Source organism: Nomascus leucogenys, chromosome 3 (assembly GCF_006542625.1).
Source record: "Nomascus leucogenys isolate Asia chromosome 3, Asia_NLE_v1, whole genome shotgun sequence".
NCBI classification, from domain to species: domain Eukaryota; kingdom Metazoa; phylum Chordata; class Mammalia; order Primates; family Hylobatidae; genus Nomascus; species Nomascus leucogenys.
The window spans coordinates 118,879,540-118,900,057 of NC_044383.1; the positions used below are offsets into that span (position 1 = coordinate 118,879,540).

General features: G+C 43.3%; 1 protein-coding gene across 3 annotated transcripts in view; it reads right to left on the minus strand.

The window, feature by feature from the left end:
• LOC115830450 (vascular non-inflammatory molecule 2) overlaps positions 1–16,527 on the minus strand; it is a 28,111-nt gene extending 11,584 nt beyond the window's left edge. The window contains exons 1-3 of one of the 3 annotated variants that reach the window (XM_030809701.1): positions 16,451–16,527; positions 1,009–1,097; positions 754–884 (exon numbers count right to left, since the gene is read on the minus strand). In XM_030809701.1, coding sequence (XP_030665561.1) covers positions 754–884; positions 1,009–1,062 — 185 coding nt within the window. In that variant the 5' untranslated portion in view covers positions 1,063–1,097; positions 16,451–16,527. Of the gene's footprint in view, positions 1–753; positions 885–1,008; positions 1,347–16,450 lie in introns of those variants that run through there. The other 2 variants (XM_030809703.1, XM_030809700.1) reach the window with 2 other exon arrangements.
• Between the last annotated feature and the right edge of the window lie 3,991 nt (positions 16,528–20,518).

Genomic DNA, 20,518 nt, shown 5'->3' on the forward strand with positions numbered 1-20,518 from the left:
CTCTTCTGCTGATTCCTCCTTTTCTTCCGAGTCTAAACACTGGAATTTCCTAGTGCTCAAGACTTATACCTATACTCTTCTCTAACTCACTCCACAGGTGAACTCATCGTGGTGTTTAAAACCATCTATATGCTGACATCTTATTTTCTATCTCCAGATATAATTTTGTCTTTTCATGCCAGACTTGTCCATGCAACTGCCAGGTTGACACCTCCAGGATGACAGTAGGACCTAGATTTTTAATATGTATTAGAAGGTTTCTAGATAACCTTTTCCCAGGAAAATTAGCTTTGTGAGCCCAGGAAAATGCAGTTTCAAAGCATAAGGTCTTACGATTCACTTGAAAATACACGGTGAAGTCTTTCTGCCTAAGAAGCAACTCTGGGTTGGAGAGACTCTATGACATTGAAAGGGTGTCCCTTCAGCAGAGGCCTTGGAATGTATTCCTAACACAATCCGCTGTCTACTTCAGAAATTAAGTTACTACTTGTATCTATGAGATCTCTTCCCTTAGTTTTTCTTGCAGGAATACCCTATTTACATATTTTCTCAAAATTTAATAAAGATTTTCAATCATGAAAGATTGTTAAATAGTACCTAAGTATAATTTTTAAAAATCTGACAAATGTTGAGATAAATATAACCATAACATATACCACATATATGATAATTCAAGAGCAATCATTTTGCTTTGGTGAACATGCACATTTTAGAGAGTTACTTTTGCACAAAAGACTAAGATAGTTAAAATACCTGTGGGGGTCTTGACACGGAATCCAGTTCACCTGAGGGTCTGGGATATCCTCTAGATAAGGGAAAACAGTTTCCCTGGTAAATTTCCATCCATAAAGTGCATCTTCTGGAGTCACAATGATTTGAGCACCCTGTTCAAAACAAGTGAAACAAAAATGATTTTTCCATGTACAACACAGACAATTCAACTCTCTCATCTTCCACCAGCTTCCGTGCCCCTCGCATATATTATGACTAGCAGAAATAAGAGAATACCTGCTCAGCTGCCTGCTTGATCGCTCTCTCCAGAATGTCTATATTCTTGTTCATGAGATTCAAGGCATCCTCCTGAGAAACCGGTGTTTCTGTTTTATTTGGCAAAATGACAGCATGTTCATACACTGCAGCTATAAAACTGTCCTGAGTACCAACCTGCAGGGTTATTAGGGCAAAAACTGCCACAGAGGTTGGAAAAGAGGAAGTGACCATGGCCAAGGTTTAGTGATTTCTGAAAGTGAAAATAACATTCATGTGGTATTTACAGAGGGGAGAATGTTTGCATAACATGCGGCTGCCAGTTACTGGCCTTTTACTTTATCATCTTTTTTTTTCTTCTTCTTCTTCTTTTTTTTTTTTTTGAGGCGGAGTTTGCTCTGTCACCCAGGCTGGAATGCAGTGGTGCAATCTCAGCTCACTGCAACCTCCCCCTCCCAGGTTCAAGCAATTGTCCTTCCTCAGCCTCCCGAGCAGCTAGGACTACAGGCACGCACCACCACGCCCAGCTAATTTTTGTATGTTTAGTACGGAGGGGGTTTCACAGTATTGGCCAGGCTGGTCTTGAACTCCTGACCTTGTGATCCATCCACCTCAGCCTCTCAAAGTGCTGGGATTACTGGCGTGAGCCACTGCACTTGGCCTACTTTATAATCTTAAGAACGCAATATATCTGACCACTTTTAAAGAAAGAAAAGTTGCAGTTCATTTAAGACAATCAGAAAGTATTACAGGGATTGAAAAGCATGTACTATTAAGATTTAATGTTGAATTTCCAAAAGACACCAGAATTCAAATATAGAACAATTCCAGCTTTTATTAATAGAAACTCATAACTAAATTAACTCTCATATAAAAAAATCACATCCCAACAAACATCACATTTATTAAATTTAAAAATTGACAATTTTTTTGGTTCTGTTGAGTCACTTACATCGTGTTTATTTTTAGATGGGGGGAAAAAATTAAATACTTACTACTAAGAAAATGTAACACAGAACAATATTGAGAACAAAATTTACCCAAATCTACACTCTGACTTACTTATTGCTCTTAAGGACTGAAAACATGTGCTCCAGAAAAGCAGGATTTTGTGTCTGGTTTGTTCACTGTGGTATAGTTAGTGCCTACAGCACCAATACCCCGAGACACCTAGGCCAGAGGATGAATCTCAGCTCAGAGGTCCCAGGCCTCAGGAGACTCCGCTTCTTTCCTTCTTTCTCTCTTTCACCCTTTCCTCCCCCTCCTCCCCCTACTTCTCCTTCTCCTCCTCCTCCTTCTCCTCCTTCTCTTTCTCCTCCTTTTTCCTCCCTCCCCACCCCCTGCTTTGGAGGAAGATGCCAGGGAAGGGGAAGAGTCCAGGATTGGTGATAAAGATCACCTGTATTGTAATAAGGAGAAGATGTAACTTACATTTTTGTTAGCAGCAAATAACAACGACTTTAAAAACAATGCTAACAGGCCAGGTGCAGTGGCTCATGCCTGTAATCCTAGCAATTTGGGAGGCCGAGGCAGGCAGATCACCTGAGGTCAGGAGTTCTAGACCAGCCTGGCCAACATAGTGAAACCCCGTCTCTACTAAAAACACAAAAAGTAGCTGGACGTGGTGGTGGGCGCCTGTAATCCCAGCTACTCGGGAGGCTGAGGCAAGAGAATCCCTGGAACCCAGGGGGCAGAGGTTGCAGTGAGCTGAGATCACACCATTGCACTCCAGGCTGGGCAACAGAGCAAAACTCCATCTCAAAAAAAAAACAAAAAAACAAAAAAAAATAAAAAAAAACAATAATATAACAACAAATACAGAATGTGATGTCGGATGCCTTCTTAGGACATTCATATTCTCCCTTCCCCAGGCCCAATCCTACCAGATAAAAGATTTGTTTTATTTTTATCCAGCCCTTTGTTAAAAGTCACGGAAACGCTTTTAGACAGCATAGAAGAGTAGGTACAAATAAACAAAGTTTATTCTGTGCTTTCCTTCATACTGCGATAAATGTTTTGTTAAGAATGGGGCCTAGGGGCTATAAATAAGATCTGCTCATATTTTCTGCTTTGAATAGAAGTTTCTATTAAAGGAATAACTTGTCTAATCTCTACAGAGCAGAAAACTAAAAATAATTTCAGGAAAAATGGTCAAGCCCTTTTGAGGAAAATGTAAAGGGATAGATATTTTCATGAATTTTTAGCAGCTTGTAGAACAGACTGTTAGTATATAACCATAATATATAGTGTATATATAATTAGTAAATTAGCATAGGTGATTGGTATATAATAGATTATGAGTGCTGCTAGAGTTTAGAAATCACATAACCCAAATGCCCACTTATTACAGGATAGGAATCTGAGGCATAGCGAGCTAGAGCAACAGAGCAGGATGTGCTGCTTCTCATTCCTGATTCCAGAGTCTTTCCTTTATACCCAAAACAGCACACGCGTCTGTGCTGTCTTTTAATGTCTGCAACTGAGTGTCTGAACACTCGTGTCTTTTGGGGTTTTTTTGTTTTTTGTTTTTTTGTTTTGAGACGGAGTCTTGCTCTATTGCTCAGGCTGGAGTGCAGTGGTAGGATCATGGCTCACTTCAGCCTCCACCTCCCAGACTCAAGTGATCCTTCCACCTCAGCCTCCCTAGTAGCTGGAATCCCAGGTATGCACCAACATGTCAGGCTAATTTTTGTTATTTTTTGTAGAGAGGAAGTTTCATCATGTTGCCCAGGCTTGTTTCAAACTCCCGGGCTCAAGCAATCCACCCATCTTGGCTTCCGAAAGTGCTGAGATTACAGGTGTGAGCCACCGCAGCCAGCCATTCATGTCTTTTAAAGAACCCAATTCAAAATCATCACCTTAGGAAGACCATAGGCAAATTGGCTAAGTGCTAAAGAAATTTCTGATGCAGTTGATGCCTAATAAAAACAACTAAGCTCTTCCATCTCTGTAAGTATAATTTGGGCCATGACCTACCTTCATTGATCTAGTATCACCAATTACTAATACTTCATTATCTCTTTTGCTTGGAAGTAGTCAGGTAAGCTGATGAGGAGGAGTTAACAGTTTTAAAATTTTGGCAGTAGAAGTGGAGACAATCATATCTGTTATTGTGTTCCCAAATCTGGATGTTTTTCTCTGTCCTTGGCTGTAAAAGATAGAAATTATGTTGATTAGAGTTTTGGGTTTTTTGTTTGGCTAACAGGGAAGGGGAAAATCACTTCTGATATAAAATCAAAATGACTAAATTCCCTCCTTTGTTTTTTTATTTGCAGTGTCAGGCCTCTGAGCCCAAGCTAAGCCATCATATCCCCTGTGACCTGCAGGTACACATCCAGATGGCTGGTTCCTGCCTTAACTGATGACATTCCACCACAAAAGAAGTGAAAATGGCCTGTTCCTGCCTTAACTGATGACATTGTCTTGTGAAATTCCTTCTCCTGGCTCAACCTGGCTCAAAAGCTCCCCTACTGAGCACCTTGTGACCCCCACTCTGCCCATCAGAGAACAACCCCCCTTTGACTGTAATTTTCCTTTATCTACCCAAATCCTATAAAATGGCCCCACACATATCTCCCTTCACTGACTCTCTTTTCAGACTCAGCCTGCCTGCACCCAGGTGATTAAAAGCTTTATTGCTCACACAAAGCCTGTTTGGTGGTCTTTTCACACAGATGCACATGAAATTTGGGGCCGTGACTCGGATCGGGGGACCTCCCTTGGGAGATCAATCCCCTGTCCTCCTGTTCTTTGCTCTGTGAGAAAGATCCACCTACAACCTCAGGTCCTCAGACCGACCAGCCCAAGAAACATCTCACCAATTTCAAATCTGGTAAGCAGCCTTTTTTACTCTCTTCTCCAACCTCCCTCACTATCCCTCAACCTCTTTCTCCTTTCAATCTTGGTGCCACACTTCAATCTCTCCCTTCTGTTAATTTCAATTCCTTTCATTTTCTGGTAGAGACAAAGGAGACACGTTTTATCCATGGACCCAAAACTCCGGTGCCGGTCACAGACTGGGAAGGCAGCCTTCCCTTGGTGTTTAATCATTGCAGGGACGCCTCTCTGATTATTCAGCCATGTTTCAGAGGTGTCAGACCACGCAGGGACACCTGCCTTGGTCCTTCACCCTTAGCGGCAAGTCCCGCTTTTCTGGGGGAGGGGCAAGTACCCCTCAACCCCTTCTCCTTCACCCTTAGTGGTAAGTCCCGCTTTTCTAGGGGGCAAGAATCCCCAGTCCCTTATTTCCGCACCCCGACCTCTTATCTCTGTGGCCCAATCCCTTATTTCCGTGCCCTGACCTCTTATCTCTGTGCCTCATCCCTTATCTCTGCACCCCGATCCCTTATTTCCATGCCCTGACCTCTTATCTCTGTGCCTCAACCCCTTATTTCCCCGCCCCAACCCCTTTCCTGCTTTTCTGGAGGGTAAGAACCACCGAACCCCTTCCCTCCATGTCTCTTTCATGCACGTCCATGTGAAGAGACCACCAAACAGGCTTTGTGTGAGCAATAAAGCTTTTAATCACCTGGGTGCAGGCGGACTGAGTCCGAAAAGAGAGTTGGCAAAGGATGGTGGATTATCATCAGTTCTTATAGGTTTTGGGATAGGCAGTGGAGTTAGGAGCAATGTTTTGGGGGGTAAGGGGGTGGATCTCTCAAAGTACATTCTCAAGGGTAGGGAGAATTACCAAGAACCTTCTTAAGGGTGGGGGAGATTACAAAGTACATTGATCAGTTAGGGTGGGGCAGGAACAAATCACAATGGTGGAATGTCATCAGTTAAGGCTATTTTTACCTCTTTTGTGGATCTTCAGTTACTTCAGGCCATCTGGATGTATATGTGCAAGTCACAGGGGATATGATGGCTTGGCTTGGGCTCAGGGGCCTGACAGTCTGTACTCTCTCTTTTCTCTGGGCTTGCCTCCTTCACTATAGGCAACCTTCCACCCCCCCATTCCTCCGTCTCCCTTAGCCCGTGCTCTCAAGAACTTAAAACCTCTTCAACTCACACCTGACCTAAAGCCTAAATGCCTTTTCTTCTGCAATGCCGCTTGACCCCAATAAAAACTCGACAGTGGTTCCAAATAGCCAGAAAACGGCACTTTCAATTTTTCCATCCTGCAAGATCTAAATAATCCTTGTCGTAAAATGGGTAAATGGTCTGAGATGCCTGATGTCCAGGCATTCTTTTACACATCGGTCCCTCCCTAGTCTCAGTGCCCAGTGCAACTCGTCCCAAATCTTCCTTCTTTCCCTCCCACCTGTCCCCTCAGTCCCAACCCCAAGATTTGCTGAGTCTTCCTAATCTTCCTTTTCTACAGACTCATCTGACCTCTCCCCTCCTCCCCAGGCTGCTCCTCGCCAGGCCGAGCTAGGTCCCAATTCTTCCTCAGCCTCCACTCCTCCACCCTATAATCTTTTTATCACCTCCCCTCCTCACACCAGGTCTGGTTTACAGTTTCATTCCATGAGTAGGTCTCCCCCACCTGCCCAGCAGGTGTATGAATTGAAAAACTAAATGGAATAAGAGAAGGAGAAAAACAGGTATAAAAGGTCTAAGAATTGGGAGGACCCAGGACATCTGATTAGAGAGTGCCTAAGGAGATTCAGCATAGTCCTGCCAGCAAAGATTATTTATTTACTTCAAGAGTTTAGAGTGGCAGTCTGGGGATAGCACCAGGAGATATCAGCTGTGATGGCTTGGAGAAACAGTGTAAACCGGCAGTGTAAACAAGAGCAGGGCATGTGTGAGTAGTTGAGAATGGTGAATAGGAGTATGACTAAAGAGAAGATACTGGGGATGACAAGCTTTTGGGGGCACAGTCTAAGTTGGTCTGGTGTCTGGAATGAGACTGGGGCCTAATAAAAAGGAGCATCTTTACAGGAGCTCAAATGGGCTGTACCTTGTAGCATTCTGAGGACAGGTCTGACTTCTGAGAAGGGAAAGTGGTAAAAGTATTGTACAGTCCTTTTTAAGTTGGTGGCTGAGCTTGGTGAGGTGTGTTTTAAAAAGACCTTTAGTCTGTTCTACTTTTCTTGAAGATGGAGGACCGTAAGGGATATAAAGGTTTCACTGAATACTAAGAGCCTGAAAAACTCCTTTGCTGATTTGACTAATAAAGGCTGGTCTGTTATCAGACTGTATAGAGGTGGGAAGGCTAAACTGAGGAATTATGTCTGACAGAAGGGAAGAAATGACTGCGGTGGCCTTCTCAGACCCTGTAGGAAAGGCCTCTACTTATCCAGTGAAAGTGTCTACCTAGACTAAGAGGTATTTTAGTTACCTGACTCGGGGCATGTTGAGTAAAGCTAATTTGCCAGTCCTGGGTGGGGGCAAATCCTCGAGCTTGATGTGTAGGGAAGGGAGGGTGTGGGGAAAAGGAAGAGAGATCAGATTGTTAATGTGTCTGTATAGAAAGTAGACAGAAGAGACTCCATTTTAATCTGTAACTTTACCCCCAATCCTGTACTCCCTGAAACATGTGCTGTGTCAATTCAAGGTTAAATGGATTAAGGGCTGTGCAAGATGTGCTTTGTTAAACAGATGCTTGAAGGCAGCATGCTCATTAAGAGTCATCACCACTCCCTAATCTCAAGTACCCAGGGACACAAAACACTGCGGAAGGCCGCAGGGACCTCTGCCAAGGAAAGCCAGGTATTGTCCAAGGTTTCTCCCCATGTGATAGTCTGAAATATGGCCTTGTGGGAAGGGAAAGACTTGACTGTCCCCCAGCCCGACACCCATAAAGGGTCTGTGCTGAGGAGGATTAGTAAAAGAGGAAGGAACGCCTCTTTGCAGTTGAGACAAGAGGAAGGCATCTGTCTCCTGCCCGTCCCTGGGCAATGGAAGGTCTCCGTGTAAAACCCTATTGTATGTTCCATCTACTGAGATAGGGGAAAACCGCCTTAGGGCTGGAGTTGGGACATGCGGGCAGCAATACTTCTCTTTAAGGCATTGAGATGTTTATGTGTATACATATCTAAAGCACAGCACTTAATTCTTTACCTTGTTTATGATGCACAGACCTTTGTTCACGTGTTTACCTGCTGACCTTCTCTCCACTATTATCCTATGACCCTGCCACAACCCCCTCTCCAAGAAACACCCAATAATGATCAATAAATACTAAGGGAACTCAGAGGCCGGCGGGATCCTCCGTATGCTGAACGCCAGTCCCCTGGGCCCCCCTTTATCTTTCTCTATACTTTGTCTCTGTGTCTCTTTCTTTTCCAAGTCTCGTTCCACCTAATGAGAAACACCCACAGGTGTGGAGGGGCAACCCACCCCTTCAGTGTGGTATCAGGAATCATGTGGGAGGGCGGATTGAAGTCCAGGCCAGGAACAATGGTAATTGTGGGACTTAACAAAGAGTGAGTACAGCTGAAAGAGCCGGGGAGCAGAAAGTATACGCGTCAGGTATGAGGAAGAAAATAGATTTTGGAAGTTATGAGAAATGCAGAGAGTGAGTTGAGCATAGTTTGTGATTTTTAGGGCCTCTAAAAGTATTAAAGCAGTGGCAGCTGCTGCACGCAGACATGAGGGCTAGGCTAAAACAGTAAGGTCAAGTTGTTTGGACAGAAAGGCTACAGGGTGCGGTCCTGGCTCTTGTGTAAGAATTCTGACCTCACTAACCATGCCTAGGAAGGAAAGGAGTTGTTTTGTAAGGGATTGAGGTTTGGGAGATTAACCGGACACAATCAGCAGGGAGAGCATGTGTGTTTTTATGATAATTATGCCGAGATAGGTAACAGATGAGGATGAAATTTGGGCTTGACTGAAGTAATGGGGGCTGTCTGTGAAGACTTGCAGCAGTATAGCCCAGGTAATTTGCTGAGCCTAATGGGTGTCAGGGTCAGTCTAAGTGAAAGCAAACAGAGGCTGGGATGAAGGGTGCAAAGGAATAGTAAAGAAAGCATGTTTGAGATCCAGAACAGAATAATGGGTTGTAGAGGGAGGTATTGAGGATGGGAGAGTATATGGGTTTGGCACCACGGGGTTGATAGGCAAAACAATTTGGTCGATAAGGTGCAGATTCTGAACTAACCTGTAAGCCTTGTCTGGTTTTAGGACAGGTAAAATGGGGGAATGGTAAGAACAGTTTATAGGCTTTAAAAGGCCATGCTGTAACAGGCGAGTGATAACAGGCTTTAATCCTTTCAAAACATGCTGTGGGATCATATTGGCATTGAGCGGGGTAAGAGTGATTAGGTTTTAATGGGATGGTAAGGGGTGCATGATAGGTTGCTAAGGAGGGAGTAGAGGTGTCTTATACTTGTGGGTTAAGGTGGGGAGATACAAGGGGAGGATGTGAAGGAGGCTTTGAACTGGGGGAAAAGGTGGCAATGAGGTGTGGCTGTAGCCCGGGAATAGTCAGGGAAGCAGACAATTTAAAGTGTTTCAGCCTAATAAGGGAACTGGGCAGGTGGGGATAACTAAAAAGGAGTGCTTAAAAGAGTATTGTCTAAGTTGGCACCAGAGTTGGGGAGATCTTAGGGTAAGGGGTGATATTGTGGGGTTGTTAGAAGAAACATTTGTCATATAAGAATGATTGGTGATGGCCTAGATACGGTTTTGGATGAACTGAGTATCTAAACAGAAGATACAAGGTCCGAATAAAAGAAGGAGAAAAATGGGTATTAAAGGACTAAGAATTGGGAGGACCCAGGACATCCAATTAGAGAGTGCCTAAGGGGATTCAGTGTAATTACTTGCTTGGTTGGCAAGTTTCTGGGCTCTATCCTTGAGTTTTTTTATGTTGTCATACACCAGGCCAGATTGATTTAGGTAAAAACAACACTCTTCATTTAAGAATATACACAGTCTTCCTTTTTCAGCAGTGAGTAAGTCAAGGCCTCGGCGGTTTTGGAGGACAACTGCAGCTACAGAGTCAACATGGGCCTGGAGGACCGATCAAGTTTGTGATATGTCTGTGATGCTAGCAGAGAAGTCATTAGACAGGCTACGGAAGGTCGCGACAGAGGTTGAAATGCCTGCTATTCCAGTACCAAGAGCAATAGTGGAGGCAGAAAGTCTTAAACTGACCAGCAAGGGAATTAGTGGAATAACTCTTTTTTGTCATGTCGGTGTCATGAGGGGAACAGGGAGCTCTTCGGTCCTATTTGTAAATTGAATTTTGGGAGTAAGGAAAACTAGTGTGCATGTGCCTGTCCAATTAGCAGGTAGACACGTGTAGGTAGAGGATCCACAGAGGAAGAAGAGACCTTGTGCGAGGCAAAACTGGAGATGTAAAGTAAAAAGATGAGAAGGAGTGCTGAAAGGGATGTCTTGTACCCAGACTTCTAGGGCTCTAGCTAGGGTGGCAGCTGTCAGAGGTTGTAATGGGGACTGATGGGGTAACTGCATAGAGGGGGAGGTTAGATTTTCATGGTGTATGAGAAAACTTTGAGTATCTACAAACAACTTTTCACTGTTATTTATGGGGCTGGGTATAAGTAAACAAGAAGAGGGCCTGGGAGGAGAGTCTGATGAGCAAGGGGAAGGTAGCCAGGGATGGAGTGAAATACAGGGTAAGTGTCTTCCTAAGTAATCATTACTGCTAACGTTTTTAAGTTTGTCAGTATTGATAGAGGGCTTGTCTGTAATATGGAGCTGGAAGGCTCCAATTGTTTCAGTGATGTGTGTAGTTGGGCTTTGGAGATGAAGAGTAAAGGAACATCGAGAAGGTGAAAGATTACCTAGGGGAATTCCAGTGGGTCTTTGCCGAGAGATACATAAAGGAGCGGCCACAGGAATAGTAGTTTGTGTTGTGAGAGGTCCAAATATGGGGGAAGTAGAGTTAATATAAGGAGAAAGGGTTTTTAAATAAGTGCGGAGGAGGGCGGCAGCTTGCTGATGTGAGATGTCTGCGGAGGTCTTGCTGGACCTGTCTAGAAAGTAAATGAGTTCTTCAGGAGGGTAAAGGTGAGGGCTTTTAAAGGAAGTTCGGAGGTGTAAGGAGACAGGAGATGTTGCCTAGTCTGTGTAAGGCGGGGACAGCTGTGTAGGCACTGGAAGAAAGGGAAATGCAAAGCCAGCAGTTGTTCACTAAGGAGGGATTAGAAGTGGCTAGGAGAGAATGGGTAAGGTTGATAGTGTGGTGGAGATAGCTGGGGAGAGGTAGAGGGTGGCATAAGAATGGGAATGAGAATAAAAGTGAGTATAAAAGTAAAGAACAGAACTTCATCAGGGTGGAAGTATTGGAGGGTGCCTTGCCAGCAAAGATCATCTATCCACTCTAAGAGGGAATTAACAGTGGCAGTTTGGGGATAGCACCAAGAGATATCAGCTGTGATGGCTTGGAGAAACAGTGTAAACCGGCAGTGTAAACAAGAGTAGGGCATTTATAAGTAGTTGAGAACAGAGAATAGGAGTATGACTAGACAGAAAATAGTAGGGATGACAAGTTTTTTGGGGCTCAGCCTAAGTGGTGGGGGTGACTTCGTAAAGCCCTGTTGCAAAAAGTAGGGTAAGGATGAACAGACCTAATAGAATGAAGGGATGTATTAGGCTCATAAGGGTTATTACTGTTCTTCAGAAATACGAGTGAGTTTAAGGGAAGTAGGGGAGAGTACTTGCGACTTCCAGGAGGAAGAGGAGGGATTAGGCTGGCTGTCCGATGGACACAGCTTTATTCTGGAATGGTGAACCGAGTGGGGAGGATCCTGCAGGCAGATGGCAGTCAGGGTACTATAGATGACTAAGTAGGGTCTGGCCCATCGAGGTTGTAGAGGTTGAGGGGTCAGATTCTTAACAAGAACTGATCATCCAGCTAGGGTGTCTTCATACGACTGGGGATCTGGAGTAGGGAAGAGAAGATTAGCAGCCTGGTGAATTTCCTGTCTAGCCTGTTGGAGGACTGGAAGATAGTTGCCTAGAGGGCTGGTGTCTGGGATGAGGTTGGGGCCAAGCAAGAAAGTGCATCCATATAAAAGTTCAAATGGACTGTACGCTATAGCATCTCGAGGACAGGCTCTAATTCTGAAAAGGGCAAGAGGTAAAAGTACTGTCCAATCCTTTTTAAGTTAGAGGCTGAGCTTGGTGAGATATGTCTTTAAAAGGCCATTGGTCTGTTCTACCTTTCCTGAAGATTGAGGATGGTAAGGGATATGAAGTTTCCACTGAATACCTAAAGCCTGAGAAACTGCTTGGGTGATTTGACTAGTAAAGGCTGGTCTGTTATCAGACTGTATAGAGGTGGGAAGGCCAAACCGAGGAATTATGTGTGACAGAAGGGAAGAAATGACCGCGGTGGCCTTCTCAAACCCTCTGGGAAAGTCCTCTACCTATCCAGTGAAAGTGTCCACCTAGACTAAGAGATATTTTAGTTTTCTGACTTGAGGCATGTGAGTAAAGTCAATTTGCCAGTCCTGGGCAGGGACAAATCCCTGAGCTTGATGTGTAGGAAAGGGAGGAGGCCTGAACAATCCCTGAGGGGTAGTAGAATAGCACATGGAACACTGAGAAGTGATATCCTTGAGGATAGATTTCTATGATGGAAAGGAAATGAGAGGTTCTAAGAGACGGGCTAGGAGCTTGTTACCTACATGGAAGAGGTTATGAAATGATGACAAAATAGAATGGGCCAGTGAGGCTGGAAGGAGATATTTTACTTGGTCTAAGAACCATTTGCCTTGTGTGGGAAGAGATTGATAGGTGAAAGTTTCAGCAGGGGAGTAGGTGGGAGTGACCGATGTGAAGGAGAAAAACTGGCCGTGAGACACAGAAGTTGGAAAGCTACCTGCTTCTCTAGCCACCTTATCAGCATAAGCATTGCCTAGAGCAATGGGATCTGATGCCTTTTGATTCCCCTTGCAGTGAATGACCTCAGCTTCCTTTGGAAGTAAAGCGGCCTTGAGCAGAGCTTTTATTAAAGAGGCATTAATGATGGAGGACCCTTTTGTAGTGAGGAAACTTCTTTCAGCCCATAAGACTGCATGGTGGTGCAGAATATGAAAGGCATATTTAGAATCAGTATAGATATTGACACGTAGTCCTTTTGCAAGAGTGAGGGCTTGGGTTAAGGCAACTAGTTCGGCTTGCTGAGAGGTAGTGGAGGGGGGCACAGCGGTAGCCTCAATGATAGATGTGGAAGATACCATAGCATAGCCTGCCTTTGCCGGTGACTGGCGATTAGGCCTGGTGGAACTGCCATCAATAAACCAAGTGTGATCAGGGTGAGAAACAGGGAAGAAGGAAATGTGGGGAAATGGGGTGAACGTCAGGTGGATCAGAGAGATGCAGTCATGAGGGTCAGGTGTGGTATCCAGAATAATGTGGGAGGCCGGACTGAAGTCCGGGCCAGGAACAATGGTAATTGTGGGAGACTCAACAAAGAGTGAGTATAGCTGAAGGAGCCAGGGAGCAGCAAGTATATGCGTCAGGTGTGAGGAAGAAAATAGATTTTGGAAATTATGAGAGCTGTAGAGAGTGAGTTGAGCATAGTTTGTGATTTTGAGGGCCTCTAAAAGTATTAGGGTGGCAGCAGCTGCTGCATGGAGACATGATGGCCAACCTAAAACAGTAATGTCAAGTTGTTTGGACAAAAAGGCTACAGGACGCGACCCTGGTCCTTGTGTAAGAATTCTGACTGCACAGCCCTGCACTTCGGCTGTGTGTAATGAAAAAGGTTGGGATGAGTCAGGGAGAGCTAGAGTGGGGGCCATCTCTAAAGCTGTCTTCAAGGAACAGAAAGAGGAGTGGGGAAAGGATTTAGGATCTATGGGGTCAGCTAGGTTTCCTTTTGTGAGTTTATATAATGGTTTTTTAGGATGGCAAAACCAGGTATCTAAAGGTGAAAGTATCTAACCATACCCAGTAAGGAAAGGGGTTGTTGTTTTGTAGAAGGGGTTGGGGTTTGAGAGATCAGTCGGACATGATCGGCAGAGAGAGCACGTGTGTTTTTATGAAGAATTATGCCGAGGTAGGTAACGGATGGAGAAGAAATTTGAGCTTTGGAGGGGGATACCTGATATCCTTTGGAGAATAAATGCTGAAGGAGCAGAAGTGTGTCTTGTTGAGAAGATTCAAAGGAGGGGCTACAAAGAAGAAGGTCATCAATATATTGAATAAGGTGAGAAGTGGAGGGATGGAAAGAAAGTAAATCATGAGAAAGACCTTGGCTGAAGTCATGAGGGCTGTCCCTGAAACCTTGAGGCAGTACAGCCTAGGTAAGCTGCTGGGACTGATGGGTGTCAGGGTCAGTCCAGGTGAAAGCAAAGAGAGGCTGGGATGAGGGGTGCAGGGGAATAGTGAAAAAAGCATCTTTAAGATCGAGAATGGAATAGTGAGTTGTGGAGGAAGGTATTGAGGACAAAAGAGCGTATGGGTTGGGCACCACAGGGTGGATAGGCAAAACAATTTGGTTGATAAGGCACAGATCCTGAACTAATCTGTAAGATGTGTCTGGTTTTTGGACAGGTAAAATGGGGGAATTGTAAGGAGAGTTTATAGGTTTTAGAAGCCCATGCAGTAGCAGGGAGTGATAACAGGCTTTAATCCTTTTAAAGTGTGCTGTGAGATGGGATACTGGCGTTGAGCGGGGTAAGGGTGGTTAGGTTTTAATGGGATGGTAATGGGCATGTGATCAATTGCCAGGGAAGGAGTAGAGATGTCCTATACTTGTGAGTTAAGGTGGGGGGATACGAGAGGAAGACGCGAAGGAGACTTTGGGTTGGGGAGAAGGGCGGCAATGAGATGTGGCTGTAGTCCAGGAATAGTCAGGGAAGCAGATAATTTGGTTAAAATATCTCAGCCTAATAAGGGAACTGGGCAGGTGGGGATAACTAAAAAAGAGCGCATAAAAGAGTGTTGTCTAAGTTGGCACCAGAGTGGGGGAGTTTTCAGGGGTTTTGAAGCTTGGCCGTCAATACCTACAACAGTTACTGGGGCAAGGGAAACAGGCCTTTGAAAAGAAGGCAACGTGGAGTGGGTAGCCTCTGTATTGATTAAACAGGGAATGGACTTACTTTCCACTGGGAGGGTTACTTGAAGCTCAGCATCTGTGATGGTCCAGGGGGCTTCCGAGGCGATCGGGCAGTGTCAATCTTCAGTCGCTAAGCTGAGCAGATCTGGGAAGGAGTCAGGCAGAGAGCCTTGGGCTAGAGCTTTAGGGGCTCTAGGAGTGGCTGCCGGGCGAGCTGGGCAGTCTGCCTTCCAGTGGGTCCCTGCACAGATGGGACATGGCTTGGGAGGAATCCTGGGCTGCGGGCATTCCTTGGCCCAGTGGCCAGATTTCTGGCACTTGAAGCAAGATCCTGATGGAGGAGGTCTTGTAGGAATGCTTGACTGCTGCAGCTTAGGTGTGTGCAGCTTAGGCATTTTGAAGTTCTTGTATGCTGGAGGTGTGGCTGGGTTTTGTCTCACAGCAGAGGTAAGTAATTGTAACTCGGAAATGCGTTGCCGTCTGGCTGCTTCCCCTCTATTATTGTACACCTTGAAGGCGAGGTTGATTAATTCCTGTTGTGGGGTTTGAGGGCCAGATTCTAGTTTTTGAAGTTTTTTTCCTAATGTCAGGAGTGGATTGGGTGATAAAATGCATATTAAAAATAAGGCGGCCTTCTGGCCTTTCTGGGTCTAGGGCCGTATAGCATCTAAGGGTTGCTGCTAAGCGGGCCATGAACTGGGCTGGGTTTTCGTCTTTACCTTGGGTAGTTCCTTTAAGCTTGTCATAATTAACAGCCTTGTGAGCTGCCTTTTTAAGCCCTTCAACTAGGCAGGAAATCATGAAATCTCGCCTAGCTATACCTGGGGAATTTGCCTGATAGTTCCATTGGGGATCCTCTCGGGGAACTGCTCTAATGCCTTCCTGGAGGTCTGGCTCATGAAGCCGGTGGTTATCAGCATGAGATTGAGCACTACTAGATGGAAATGCTTGTGCCACATGAAATTGCAATCATCACTGTTTTTGACCTAGCAAAAGTAATTTCACATGGTTCAACCAACATGTCTGTTTTCCTCTCTCAGAATCTTAGCATTGAAGTTGCAGAAGTCCCTTTGAGTTAGTAGCATCCTCCCCTACTTTCTGACAGCTCCCGCTTCCTTAAAAGAAAATATTAATAATATTAATCTCATAGTTCCACCTACTATGCCAGTCTATTAACTCTGCCAAAAGTTTCTTGCATTCACCAACGGGTCCTTTTAAAAAATTATCTTGATTGAATTAAAAGCTTATGGTAAAGTTGGAATGACTGCCACCACAGAAATAAATCCACAGTGACTGGATCCAAGTCACTCGTTGATTTATGTAGGCAGTTAGAGAGACACGCATTTGAAAGGGTATGGTACAAAAATAAAATGGAAATCTCAGACATAAAAAAAAGGATATATTAAAAATAGAAAAGTTTATGTTTTATTGAGCAATATGAGAACGTCACAGCAATTCACCAATAATGCCACTTGTTTATTTTCAGTGAGCAAGGAAGCGACAAAAAAATAATGTTTGCAGCCCAAGATAACTACTTACAGCTTTAGTCAAGGGGGAGCCTTCCACTCCTCTTGATCCCAGCTGCTTTCCTTTCCAAGGCCCCTGCTCCTCCAGTCACCCCTGGTGACTTCCAGTTTTGGTTTCACTTTCTGTGTGGGCCGTACCCTTTGAGATGACAGAGAGGAGTCCCAGCAGCTGCTGGTTCAAGGATGCTGCATCTTCAGTCAGACACCAGGAGAAGGAGTGTCTATTTTATTCTAGCCTGGCAATTCTGATTCCTGAGCTTTTCTTTCAAGGAGCTGTATGGGCCAGATGACACAGGCGAGGAGCATTGACACAGTTTCTACTGAACCAAGCTTAGCAGAAGAACCACAGCAATAGAATCAGGAGATTCTCTAGCCTACAAAGCCTAAGTTGACTCTCATATTCATGTCATGGTCTTTCTCTTTAGCACATTATTCTTTCACTGTAACACAGATCCCACTCTAGACTGTCCTTCAATTTAGAGAGAACTAAATTGTGTATGGTCCTGCATCTAGTTATGATGAGCTTTTTTCTCACTCTAAGTTATAAGGGTCATGGTGGTATCTGATAATAATTAACATGGACATGGACTCTGGGGCCAGAATGCCTGGGATTGAGCCACTTCCTAACTATGTAACTATGAGCAAGTTTTGTGCCCTCTCTGTGCCTCGGTTTCCCCTATCTGCAAAATGGTGATATGTGCTGAATAAGTTTTGCTATTATTACTATTGCTTCATTCCTGCAAGATGGAGGCCCTATTACAAGGGCCATGCCCAAGGCATCTTTTACCCAGGCCTTGGTGACATAACCAACCGCCTGTCCTTGGTTACTGTCTTGTTAAAAGAATGTCAGTGCGTCTACTTCTTTAGTTTTGCATTGTTCTGCCTGTCTCCACAAAGTCTTTCAAGTTTTCTGTCTTCCAGGTCAACCTGATCTGAATGGTTTCTCCTAAAATGATGAACTTAAATTCTGTTTCTACTTGCTAATCTTGATAGCATTCCGTCCATTTGTACCATAGATTCTCTTTCTGATCAAAAGCTTTCACTCTACCTATTTCATACATCATTCTATTTTTTAAAAAACATGCTAAACAACCTGCTGTGTAACTGGATTACTCACATATTGCTGTTGGGAATGTAGGATGGTACAGCCACTCTAGAAAACAGCTTGGCAGCTCTCTGAAAAGTGAATCATGGCTCTACTCCTTTCCCTCTCTGGGTGGCAGCCAGGCATGGAGGCAGGGCAAGATCATAGCACCTCCTTTACCCTCCTTATCCTTCCTATGGGGAAGGCTGACAGGACAGGAATTTAGAGGCTCCAGTAGGGGAAGAAATTATGAGCTGTTTCTTCAGTTTCTTGTAGGCTAAAACATTAACAACAGTGACTACGTGCAAAAACAGAATAATGGATGTCTGGCATTTGTCTGCATTTTTTAAACACCCCGAAATGTGAGTCGTATGCCATAGTTATACTGAATGAAGTTTGTTTATATGGAAAGATCAATTCATGCACAATATCAATTGGAAACTCTCACTCCTCTGAATCATCTCACCAAGGTTTTCAGTGCTGTGTTATGATAAATTCCTACAGCTATATGAATGAAGAAGCTGTGGGCAGATCTTAAGATAAATTAAGGTAATTTAAGATGTTAAAGATAAATTTAATAAACTTATTATTAAGATAAATTCTTAATTCTCACAGCTATATGAATGAAGAAGCTGTGGGCAGATCCTCCTTTCCCATGCAGTTCTTTCCAATTAATAATGTTGCTTTACTGCAATAATATTGTTTTTCCAGAAGATGCAGTAGCAAGCATACAATCCAATGCCATAGCTGTCTTACTGCATGAGATGATTGCCTACTTCCTAATTCACATCCCTGTCTCCCTCACTAAATCATGTGTCAGAACTACAGGCTGGACCCAGCTCACTAACAACCAAGACAAGAACCACCAAGCCATTCGCATTTTTATCAGATAAGCAAAATGAAAGAGAAAAAGCCAACCGATAAATATGGTGATAGAAAAGAAAATAACAAGAAATAATCATAGCCAAAAGTTCTGAAAATATAGGGAGAAGAAAAGGTATTAGTACTATTCTCAGATGAAAGATTTATCTACACTGGCTTTAATTCTCTTAAAAGAAAAAAAAACCTACCTGTATTTATGCAACGACTGATTTCATGGCTGTTATTTTTGAAATACGCAGTAATGTTACTTGATTGATTTGGTATTCAATTTTTGTCTTGACTGACAAAAACAAATGATGTAATATGCTGCTTTTTGTGTCTGGCATGCTGTTGTTGACCTATCGTCAACATGAGATACACTCTGAATTGTTTTAGTACTGATGATAAAATTGCACTGAACTACAAGTCAAAATTTGTTATGACATCATGCTTTCCTAGATGGTCCCTTGTAATACTCAACTATAAGTAAGCTGGGATTAGAAGTCCAGCTGTAGGTTTTCTGAAAGAAACTAGTGCAAATATTTAGGAGTTGCAAGCTGCTCTTAATGAAGACTGGCTATGCAGACTTTAGTTTCCTTCATTAATACTTTAAATAACATTTTAGCTTCTCCATGTAAATATGTTGTGTCTGAGCCTCCCCTCCTGTGGGTTTGTTTCATAAAACAGGGTCATGTGACAGTGATACCAAAGAAATGGTGAGTATCATGGGACTACCCTGTGGATAATTTCCTTCTGATATGAATGTGTAGAGATACTTCTCAATTATTAATTGCACTTAATGAAAGTTGATTGGCTATATAAGAATTTATTATCCACGTCTTTTCCAGCTAGGTTAGAGAGGGTATCTGTGGCATATTTAAATCTTGATCATTAAACAAATAAGTAAATAGGATATTTCTTTTTTTTTTTTTTTTTTTTAGAGACAGAGTCTTGCTCTGTCGCCCAGGCTGGAGTGTAGTGGTGTGATCTCAGCTCACTGGAATCTCCATCTCCCAGGTTCAAGCAATTCTCCTGCCTCAGCCTCCTGAGTAGCTGGCATTACCATGCCCAGCTAGTTTTTGTATTTTTTTGTGGAGACAGAGTTTCACCATGTTTGCCAGGTTGGTCCTGAACTCCTGACTTCAGGTGATCCGCCCACCTCCTTCTCCCAAAGTGCTGGGATTATAGGCATGAGCCACCACACCCGGCCAGATATTTCATTAATGTATGATATTTAATATTTATTGTCAAAATCAAGTTTCTTATCTAAAATAAATGAGTTAGTTGAAAACAAACTAATCATGCAATTATCACGCAACCCAGCAGTTGTATTGCTGGGCATTTATTCCAGAGAAATGAAGTCTTATGCTTCATATCCCACCCTCTACCCTCGCCCCTGGCAAAAAAACAAAAAACTTGTTTCTGAATGTTCGTAGCAGCTTTATTTGTAACAAGTAAAGTAGTATTCCATTGTGTCATATAGCCACCCAGTGGAATACTACTCAGCAATTTAAAGAACTGAACTATTGATACATGCAACAATGCCAATAGAACTCAAGAGCATTATGCTGACTGAAAAAAGCCAATCCAAAAAGTTTCATACAATACGACTTCATTTATACGTTTCTTGAAATGACCAGATGATAGAAATGGAGACTAGATTAGTGGCTGCCAGAAGTGAAGATGGGAGGGAAGTGGGTGTAGCTACAAAAAGGCAACGCGAAGAATGTGGCGATGGGAATGTTCTGTATCCTGGTTGTGCTATTGCACTATAGTTCTGCAAGATGTTACCATTGGTGAAAACCAGGGAAAGAATACTCATCTTTTTCTATTATTTCTTACAACTGCGTGTGAATTAACAATTATCTCAAAATTTTTAAAGTTTAATTTTTAAAAATGATCTGTGATTTGTATTCTTTTTAGTTTTCCTTTGGATTGATTTATGTATCATAATGTATAGGTTGCAATATGATCTTAACATAAAAGATTCCTTTTATTAACATTCCATATTCAGTTGTATAGAATATTCTCATTATTAAAAAGTTTCTTTTAAGCTACTCAGCTTTGTTACGTTTAGAAGACTATAAATATATAAAAGTATAAACACATACACGGAGATTTCCTTTGATAGTTTTG